The sequence below is a fragment of the Elephantulus edwardii genome, unplaced genomic scaffold (assembly GCF_000299155.1).
Source record: "Elephantulus edwardii isolate Elephantulus edwardi_28Jun2011 unplaced genomic scaffold, EleEdw1.0 scaffold00378, whole genome shotgun sequence".
Lineage (NCBI taxonomy): Eukaryota > Metazoa > Chordata > Mammalia > Macroscelidea > Macroscelididae > Elephantulus > Elephantulus edwardii.
In genome coordinates, this window is record NW_006400128.1 from 178,581 (window position 1) to 189,709 (window position 11,129).

General features: G+C 37.1%; 1 protein-coding gene across 1 annotated transcript in view; it reads left to right on the forward strand.

The window, feature by feature from the left end:
• ATP7A (ATPase, Cu++ transporting, alpha polypeptide) overlaps window positions 1-11,129 on the forward strand; it is a 342,426-nt gene that overhangs the window by 42,520 nt on the left and 288,777 nt on the right. The window contains exon 4 of the mRNA XM_006902187.1: window positions 3,619-3,822. Within this exon, the coding sequence (XP_006902249.1) occupies window positions 3,619-3,822 (204 nt within the window). The remainder of the gene's footprint in view (window positions 1-3,618; window positions 3,823-11,129) is intronic.

The following is an 11,129-nucleotide window of genomic DNA, read 5'->3' on the forward strand; positions in this document are numbered from 1 at the left end:
CATGCTTGGGAGGGTGGAGGGACAGCGTAGGAGGGGAAGACCCTCTATGAGATGGATTGATTTGGTGACTGGGGTAATCGGGATGGGTGTGTCAGAGATAGTGCGGTTGGCACAGGATAGAGCAGGGTTTAGGGCTGTTATGCATAGGGTTGCTATGAGTCGCAAACGACTCGATTGCACATAACAACAACAACTTCTCATATTCCAAGCACCAATTATTAATGCATGTTTACAACAGTTTCTACTCATTTTGAGTGTCTTTTGGTCTAAGAATTCTTCCTCTTGTATTATGTTTGTAGGGTTTTTTTTTTGTTTTGTTCAGAAATGGATGGCCAGTCCTTCTTCCCAGTCTGTCTCAAACTGAAAACTCTCTTGTAAGCTGCCCTCCATGGGTAATTTGCTTGCATTAAAGTACTGGTTGCATGACTTCCAGCACCACAGCACCCAGTAAGCTATCTCAATACATCAACTGACAGAGAAAAACTATATTCATAACAGTAAACAATGAATAAGCATGCATATACATACGCAGACTATATAATAAGTAGCACCACACAAACCATTTCTTCCAACATAATAAACTGACAGATGAATGCTGCACTAGTAATAAACCATAAAAACAAGCAAGTGAGCAGATCAAACAGAACAAGCTTGATTTTGTTGACTTCTACCAGCAAAGAAGGCCGTCACCGCCCTTGACCATGAGCCACTCTGAGGCTGCTGGCCATTCCTGTTGGGAAGATGGCGCACCATGAAAACGTCCATAATTAAGTATTGATAATAATAGTGAATGAAAGGATGCCTTTGACTTGATTAGAATAGTAGGATTATCCAACACCAAAACCATTTCCCTTTGATCAATAGATTTTTTTTTAGTTCTTAATGATAGTGCTAACACTTGGCAAAGTGTTCAATAGTGCTGTTAAATCTGAAATAATAAGTTTCTAAAATTATTAAAGAGCACAGGCCTGCTAGTTTAGAAACTGGGAGAATCTAGTCCTTTGAGTGTCTCTTGTATTTCCAGACTAGAGCATTTACATCACGAGGGAGCACGATGGGAATAAAGAATCTCAGGCTATTTTCTGAATGTACTGAATCAGAATCATCATTTTCATGAGATTCTCATGTAATTTGTATGCACTTAAATTTAAAAAGCAACAGTAAGTGAACTAACTCAGTCCCTTAAGGACAAATACTGCATAAAAGCAATATTGTACAATGTGTTTGAGGATCCAAGGGGTGGGGAGCAGAGGGGTTAGGATGGGTGGGGCGTGGGGTGGGATATGGTAGTTAATCATAGGGTCACAGAATTTGATGGGTGGAGGAAGGGGTAGGTAAAGGAAATGGGAAAGATCTGGTGTAAAAAACAATGCATATGAAACTTGTAAATAAACTAGTATAAAATAAAAAGTTTATTTAGAAAAATAAAGCAGTGTTCTAGATTATATTGATTTGAAAAGTCTAAATCATTTAGGGATATGTTTAGACTGGTTGAACTTTTTTCAAAAGATGTCATTCTTCACTGTCATAAAGAACCTTGCTATGCAGCGATTTTGTTAATTGAGTTTACAGATGTACTTATGTTTTTTCTTTTCCTAAGTGGAAGAAAGAGCAAGTTATATAGATTGGTAAAGATTTTCACATTGCCTCTTTTCCTTCATCTTTATATGAAAGGAGAACACTTTAGCTTTTGTTTGATTATTTTTTTAAGCTTCACGGATGTGCTATAGAGAACAATTTCTCCTCTCTTGGGGAGGTGAAATATATGGAAATGAATAAACTGAAGTGGAACAGCAGATTTCTGTCAGGGAAGATTTGAGGATAATAATCCCACTGTTTTTTAGTTGATTTAATTCATACCACCTGTATAGGATAGAGTAGGATTGCCCCCATAGGATGATTTCAAAGCTGTAAACCTTTAGAAAAACAAAGTTACTCATTTTTCCTTCACAAAAATGCTCGTGAACTCGTACCATCAACCTTTTAGTTAACAACCCATTTCTTACCCAACTGTGCCATCTATATTTTCATTTTAAGATAATAGGTACATTCCATTTTCCACAGTCCACAAACATTTTTAGTAGAGATTCTTCGATTACTGTATTTTCCTTATGATGTACCCGGTGGAACAGAATGGGCAGTCTCCTCCCTTGCGATTAACTACCTTTGAAAACTCACTGGACGGTCAGCTGTGGATCGCTTCTGACTCTACGGTACACAGCAATAACAACATTCCTTCGAAAAGGGTATTATGCTTGGAAGGATTGAAAATCAGCAAAAGAGAGGAGACCCTTGATGAGATGGATTAATACAGTGACTGTGGCAGTGGGCTCAAGTGTGTCAAGGATGATAAGGTTGGGGCAGGAGAGGACAGGATTCAGATCTCTTGCTCATAGGTTTACTGCTGGTTGTACTTAAATCATTGGTAGCTAACAACAACAGTCTCACAATGAATGTTGCTGATTTACTCTTTGCTTCTTTTTTCATGGTCCAAAAGACATTTTGAAATATAACGGTATTAATTGGGCAGGATTTGGCTTATCACAATTTCCAGCCACAAAGAAGCAGAAGCTTATGAGTCCAGAAGGAAGGCTGCATAGTGGAGTGGACTTGGGGGCAGAAATTGTATAACAATGAAAGAATTTTTCTTTTACTTTTGAAAGAGAAGAATGAACTGGACAGGAGGGGTGGGCAGGGAGAAAAGTGCAACAGGGAATGAATGGAAATCGAAAATATCTGTAAATTTTCATTAAAACTACTGCTACTATGAAATACTATTTTAAAAAAGAAGCAGAGGCTTACTTTTTAAATATTTTTAATTTTGATTGAGCAGATTTTGGTTTAACTACTTAACTACTAGGCACAAGAGCTCCATTTTGGTTCTTTTTTTTTTTTTTTAGTTTGGATCAGGTATGGTTTCATTCTTTGTATACATAAGGTTTCTATGAGTTGGAGTCAAACTGAGGGCACCTAACAACATTTATTGATGTTAAAAATTCAAATAATGAAAAAAAATTAAAATAATACTGTTTCTAGAGAAAGAAAATTTGTTCATCTATTTGTCATTCTATTTCTGTCTTATATTCCCTCCACAAAAGTAGCCCTAATGAATACTTTGGAATGGAGCTTCACAGTCTTTCTTATTCTCATGTGTGCATGTTTATATGTATGCACACATAGACAAAATTTTGTAGTGGTTGAATTCTGCAATACTGTTTTGCACATTACATTTTATTCCATGTAGTATATCCCGAATTATTTTAGGACCAAGGTGCAAGTTTTTGACATGATGGTAAAAACTTATTACAAAAATACATGTTATCCATTAACTGTTGGATAATAATGGTAGAGAGAATGAGACGACAATGGCTGAAATAACTTAATATTACTAAAATGAAACTTACTCAGTAAAGCTCATATTTTCTTGGGAATGGGAATGGGCAGTATTGAAATTGGAAGTCACTACCTGGAATTTGCTTGGAGCTTAATATATTTTTGCTGGTTTAAAATGAATAGATTGATAGGGCCTAAAGTTATGGATTATGATGAATAACAAAAATATATTTGAAAAATGGTCAATATTGTAAATGAAAAGAATCTTCTTCTTCTTTCTATCAGATGTGAATAGGCCATCAGTATTAATAACTCAGCCTTCCTCACAAATGCCACTTTTGGCTTCAACTAATGAATTTGCTGCAGAAATGGTGATACCAGTTCATGACAAAGAGGAGACAAAGACTTCTAAGTGTTATATACAGGTCACTGGCATGACTTGTGCTTCCTGTGTATCAAACATTGAACAAAATTTAAGACGAGAACAAGGTGAGAAACTTTTTTTTAAAAATTGTGATTTGAGTGAACGTTTACAAAGCAGACTAGTTTTACATTAAAATATTCATATATATTTTGTTTTATGGCAGGATTACAATCTCCACAGTAAAATCACTCTTTTTCCAGGTCCTCACTGTAATTCTCATTTCCATTATTATTTCTATCATAGTCCTTTTTTTAAAAATTATGGTGCCTTAGTCTATAAAGTTGCATCATTAGCCCAGAGGCTTTTCTGGCTGTCCACTAGTCCATGGAAAAACATAAGCGCTCTCTTCCTTTGTGATTTACAGTGAAGCTTGATGGATGGTGAGTTATGAGTCAGAACAAACGCAATGACATTGAGTCAGTGTTTGGCTGAATATTACTCTTAAGTAGTGTTTTTATTCATTGATTGGTTTGGTGATTCTGCTCCCCAACTTTTATTATACATAGGAATTTACAATGGTACAACTGTTTCATTATAGGTCAATGGAGGAAAAAAGAAGGAAAAGATTAAACCACTAAAATGAGTAAATTACTAAAGCTTTTCTACCTTAAACAGAATTTCCCCTTTAATAGACTTACTGTCATATTCTCTCCAAGACAGACAGATGTTTACCATATTTTAATTATTATAGATTGCCACTGATTGAAAAATTTTATATAATCACTATACATTAAGTTTGGAAAACTGTCCCCAGTGAAAAATGAACATAGAAATCATGTGGAGAAAAGAAAACATTATTGTGTTTAAGGAAAGATTAAGGTCTTCATAATATGCCTACTAAACATGTACATTCACTCTTCTTGGAGTTGCTTAAAATAGGTACAGTTTGATTCTGCTCTTTTCACTCAGAGACTATTTTGCACCAGTGGTGTGCATTAAAACAAACAAATTCTTTTAAGGAAATTGTGGACCAGAGCAAATCTTTTAGTATTATAATAGGTTAACATATATATAACCTTTAGTAACATGCATTATTGGAAGTAAGAGTAGCATCCACTTCTTAAACAACATGCCTCTGGATACTCTATGAACTTTGATAAATGTTCATAGTTATAGAAAGGCTTCAGGTCTTTTATTCATAGGGTTGCTATGGGTCGTGCTCAACTTGTTGGCAATCAAAAACAACAATAATATGCATTAAGGATATTTTTCTCAGACTAGGGACTAGAAAAGGTGAATATCCTTGTTAACAGTGTAAAGAAAATGGCAATTCAGAATCTAGTGAATTCCCAACAATGCTTCCCTTGGTTTAAGTTCTAAACAATGTAGAATTTATGCAAATGCATTAAGGAATTCAAGCTTCAAATGATACTCAGGCAAGTTATTGAACTATACATCTAGAAAGTATATGGTAAGTATGGAATTAAGAGACCATCTGTTTTTTCTTTGTAGCTTTGAAAATGGACAGAATTTGAGGTAAAGTTATATAATTAGAACTGTAAAAAGGGTGGTGGTACAATTTGATGGGGGGTGAGGGAAATTGGAAGAATCTGTTCTCGAAAACAATATATTAGAATTGTGTAGAAAACAATATATTAGAATTGTGTAAATAAACTAGTATAAAAAAAGATTTTTTTTTTTTTAGAAAAAGGTTAGGGGCAGCATGCAGTTACCAGAGTTTGACCTTTATTAACTTCACAAAGTGAAAAAGTCCCTGTCGGGAACATCCGCAATACAGAAGCAATTCCCAAAATGTGTGAAATGACCTCCACACTCCCACATCTACTTCTACTAATTGTAACACCAATTGTACTGTTTTACTACTGGTTCTGTCATTCATTGCAATGCTGACACGCATCTCACAGAACTATACTCACGGTTATAGGGATTTATAAGGGAAGTCAGCAAGCTACATCCAATTCCTCAGTGCAGACTGCTTACAGATTCTTTAACCTTCATTGTCACAGCTTAGGTCAACATTATAAAATTCTCTTAGTTCTGCCAACTAATGGCATTTCCCCTCAGTTCTCTTGTTCTTTGCTGAGATTCCTCCTCTCGTGTAGATCTCAGTCTGACTGGCACAGAAATCTCTGGTTCCAATTGGCTTGGCACTACACTTTCTGCTTCTTCTTCCTTGTAAGTGAGATTCCCATCATTGCTCCTAAACTTGCTCAATTTATACTTACTGGGATGGATAAAACTGACCAATCACATAAGAATGAATACATGCCCTATTTGAGGTTTCTCCTCAGTAATGAGGTGAAAGACAAGGCTAGGAAAGCCATTTTGAATAATAAACCCATGACATTGCCATAATAATAAGTATTAGGTAACCACATGTGTTGGGAAACCTAACTACACAAATGGATTTAAAATAACTCAAGATGACTCTGTTGTTTAATACAATTCAGTTCATAATCAAGCACACAAGACAATATTTAACAAAAATAATCACATCAATTGACTATTTTCAGATAATTAAGAAATACTCTATTTTGAAATAAGGAATGCCTCTACTAATTGTGTATCTTTAAAAAAATCCATTAAGTGCATTCTTTCAGTCACTCCCCTCTACTACCCCATGGGTGTTACAGTTAAACATAAAACTGATCAAGAGGTTTACTATTAGAACATATCCAGAAAGATCACAGAAAAAAGGCCCATTGATCTGCTTCAAAAAAGTCACAGCTGTTTAAGCCTTCTGGAGCCCATATCTTTGCAACACATAGAGTTCCCATGAGTTGGAATCAGCTTGATACCAATGGGTTTTACTACTTCTTATCCATGTTAGGAATAGTGTTAGCCTAGCTGGGCCTACTAATAATGGTTTAAAATTAGGAAAGATGTGCATCAGGTATCCTTTCTCCATACCTATTCAGCCTTTATGCTGAGCAATCATTTGAGAATCTGGGTTAGCTGAAGAACATTGTGTCATGTAAATAAGAAAACTCAACAACCTGTATTATATAGATGGCACAACCTTGCTTGCTGGAAGTGAAGATGTGACACACTTTATACAGAAGACCAAAGACTGCATCCTTTAATATTAACTACATCTGAACCTCAAGGGGGAAAAAAATCCTCATTACTGGATTAATAGGCAACATTGTGATATATGGAGAAAACATTGAAGTTATCAGTGATTTCATTTCACTTGGATCAATAATCAACACCCAAGTTTACAGCAGTCTAAAAATCAAAAGATGTGTTGCCCTGGGGAAATGTTCTTTCAGGGACCTTTCCAAAGAATAAGATGTCAGTTTCAAGAGCTGGATGTCCTTTTAAAGGCTAAGGTACAGCTTATCTAAGCCATGGCCTTTTCATTTACTTGCTATGCATATGGATGTTAAACAATGGTTAATGATGACAGAAGAAGAATCTCTGCCTTTGATTTGTGGTGTTTCAGTAGAATATTGGATATACCATGGACTACTAAAAGAACAAACAGACATGTCTTTGAGGAAGTGCATCTAGAGTGCACCTTAGAGTCAGGGATGGTGAAACTTCACCTCACATACTTTGGACATGTTTTGGGGAGGGATAAGTTCTTGGAAAAATACATCATTCTGGGAAAAATGGAAAGTCAGAGACATCATGATGACGTTAACAGTGGGCTTGACCATATCAGAGGTGGTAAAGGTGGAACAGTATAAGGCAAGGTTCAGCTGTGTTGTTCATAGGGAGGCTATGAGTCATAGGTGATTCAACCAAACAACAATTGAGGCTAGTATGTTCTTCTTAAACATCTAAGTGGTGGTGATGTGTGACATCCAGGAACTGACCCATTACTGACTCTCCAGCATGTTTTTAAAGACAGTAAATGACCCAAGAGGAGATTGTCCATCCAACTCCCATCTAAGTTGTGCATTTTTAAAAAGTGAATAGTAAATGTTCTTAGTTTTTATCAGCTTTACATTTTCTTTTCAAAGCTCACTGTTAAACAAGATATTTTATTCTTGTTCAATGAATCTCTTTCCAAACGAGTGAGAACAGCATAGGGATGAACATATCTGACCTCTACTAAATTCACCAGTGGGAACTGTTCCCATCAAGAACATCCAAGTTACAAAACTCTCATGCTCCCTCATCTATTTCTACTAATGCCAGCACCATTCCTACTGCCTTACTGGATCCCAAATCCATTACAATACCTACACAGACTTCCCCGAAGCATACCCATGATTATGGGGTTTATTATGGAAATTAACAGGTTGGTAACAGGAATGTAATTTCTTACTTAAGCCAGCTTCTGAAGTATGTTTGCTGGCCCTTCACCCTTGATGCTTTAGGTTAGTATAACAAAGCTATCTTGTGGTGGTGGTTATGTCTTGTCGAGTCGCCTGTGACTCAACACCCCTATGAACAACAGCTCTGAATCCTGCTCTTTCTTAAGCCAATTTCATTGTCTTTAACACACCTACCCCCATTACCTCAATCACTGAATCAATCCTTCTCATCCAAGATCTTCTTCTCTTGTGCTGTCCTTCCACCCTTCTAAGCATGATGGCCCACTCCAATGACTGGTCCCTCCTGGCAACATACCCAAAGTATGTCAGACGAAGCTTCAAAATTGTTGCCTCCAGGGAGTATCCTGGTTTTACCCTCTCCAGAATGAACCTGTTTGCTCTCTTAGCAGTCTATGATATATTCAGTACGCTTCTCTAGCACCACAACTCAAAGGCATCAATTCTTCTATCATCTTTAGTCATTATCCAACCCTCTGATGCATAGTAAGTAATTGTGAAGACCATGGCCTGTATCAGGTGTACCTTAGTATCTAGATTTCATCAAAGTTTTCTTAGTCAATTAGGCTTTTGTCCCTCCCAGTCTCCCAGCTAGCTTGGACGAAACCCCCTTGGTCCTGGTTCCATAGGGTAGTTGTCTCAGATCAGCTGTCTCACATTGGATGTCTGGTTCTTTGTTGCAACTGCTCCGACTCTCCTATAGGTCTAACTGATGTAAGACTATCTGCCCTGCAGGGCTCATGCTACATTCTCTGTTTCTTCCTCTTATTTGGTGGTGAGATTCCCAATTTCTGTTACTGAATTCACTTGATTTAATGGCAAGACTCACCAGTCCCCTTGTGGATAGAGTAACACACTATTTGTATGCTCCACTTAGTCATATTGCAAAGTTAAAGTCAATGGGTAGAAAATCCATTTTGAACACTAAAACTTTGACCTACAGTTATGATTTCCATCATAATGAAATATTTTATGAAGAGAGGAAATACCATCACGTTCTTAAAAGGCCACTTCTGGTTTTCAAAATTTATTGCGGTTTGAATAAAAATTTATGAAGTATATTAGTTTACTATTAAATCAATCCTACATACTTTTGTTATATTAATCATACTGCCCAAAATATAATTCCACTTTTCCCACTTCCTCACTATAGTTCCAATTACATTAATTCTTCTGCCCTACCACGTCCTACTTTCAAAGTTTATTCTCATGCAAATACTGTTCTTTTGACTATATATCTAAATCTGTCTATCTGTATAGATAAAGTTACTCTGAGGAGCATGAGACTCTCCCTGGCCCTGTTGGTCACCTTTTTGGTCTAGAAAGTGTTTGACTGACAGGTTAATGATATGTGTTAGTTTTGTTTCAGGTTTGAAGAATGATTAAGGACCATAGTCTTGGGGGATTTTGGGCCTTTCTGGGTCTGTGTCTTATTTCACTGAGAGAACACTGCCTACTGCCACCCAGCCTGGGCCTGGCCTCAGAACCTTACCAGGTCTGTCCCAGTCTCACCAAGGAAACCTCCACCAACCCAATGGTATCTGTACGTTTGCTTGTCCCTAGGGTTTGCTCTTAGGGATACAACATTTATTTGTCAGTTTCTTGTATTGAAGGAGTGATTTACATGTTGCTGTTTTTTATTACTTAGATGTGTATATATGCATGCTTTTTTATTGTCTGCTTTTAAATGTACAGTACTTACCTGTCAGTTGCTGTATTAGAGCAGAGCTCCAAGATTAAGACTAGAATGAAAGATCATCTTAAGAATAGGTTTGAAGCATTGAACACCGAAAATCAGACACCAGATTGTAGGATGATTATCCATGAAGAGAACCATGTATATCAGAAGAGACTCTGAAAATTACATTAGTAGTTCAGAAGCCAAAACATAGGGAAATGATACTCAAGTTTAAGAGCTGAATAGAAGATTTTAAAAGACAGCTCCAGAAGACAAAGTAAAGTATTAAAATGGAATGGGGTGAGAACTGGAATTGAAGAAATAAGAACAGGAAGAACTTTCTCAGAATTTCTCAAGCTGAAATTCAACGTTTGAGTTGCAATACTGAAGGATGCTATGGGAAAATCTTGAATGATCCAGGAAGCTTCAGAAGAAGATGGAGGAAATACACAGAATCACGCTACCAAAAAGAATTGACTGAAACTGAAGAGTTTCAGGGAGTACGGTATGAACAAGAGCCAATGTCATTTAAGGAAGACGGTGAAGGCATTGGCAAGAGATTCCAGGAATGGATGGTATACCATTGACATGTTTCAACTAACAGATTCAGCCCTGAATATGCTCACAAGTGTATGCCAGGAAATTTGGAGGATGTCTGCCTGGCCAATTGACTTGAAAAGACCCATATTCGCTCCCATTCACAAGAAAGGTGATCCAACAGGATGTGAAAATTATCAAACAATATAATTAATATCATATGCAAGCAAAATACAGCCGAAGATCATTAAAAAATGGCTAGAATAGTATGTAGGCAGGGAACTGCTAGAAGTGGAAACAGGATTTAGAAGAGGCATTGGCACTGGGAATATCATTGCTAATGTTAGATGGTTCCTGATTGAAAGTAAAGGATATAAGAAGAATGTCTATTTATAGCTTAATTGGCAATACAAAGGCATTTGACTGTGTGAATCATAACAAGTTATGGCTAACATTGAGAAGAATGGGAGTCCCAGAACATTTCCTTGTTCTCATGCGAAACCTATACATAGACCTAGAGATTGGTTGCAAACAGAACAAGGGAACATTGTTGTTGTTTTTGTTATGTGCCGTCAAGTCGTTTGTGACTCATAGCGACCCTATGTACAACAGCCCTAAACCCTGCTCTATCCTGTACCAATCGCATCGCCTCTGACACACCCATCCGATTACCCCAATCACTGAATCAATCCACCTCATAGAGGGTCTTCCCCTCCTTCACTGTCCCTCCACACTACCAAGCATGATGTCCCTCTCCAAGGACCTGTCCCTCCTTACAACATGTCCAAAGTATGTCAGACGAAGCCCCAGAACCCTTGCCTCCAAAAAGTAGCCTGGTTTAACCCTCTCCAGGATGAATCTGTTTGTTTTCTTGGCAGTCCATGGTACATTCAATACTCTTCTTCAGCACCAC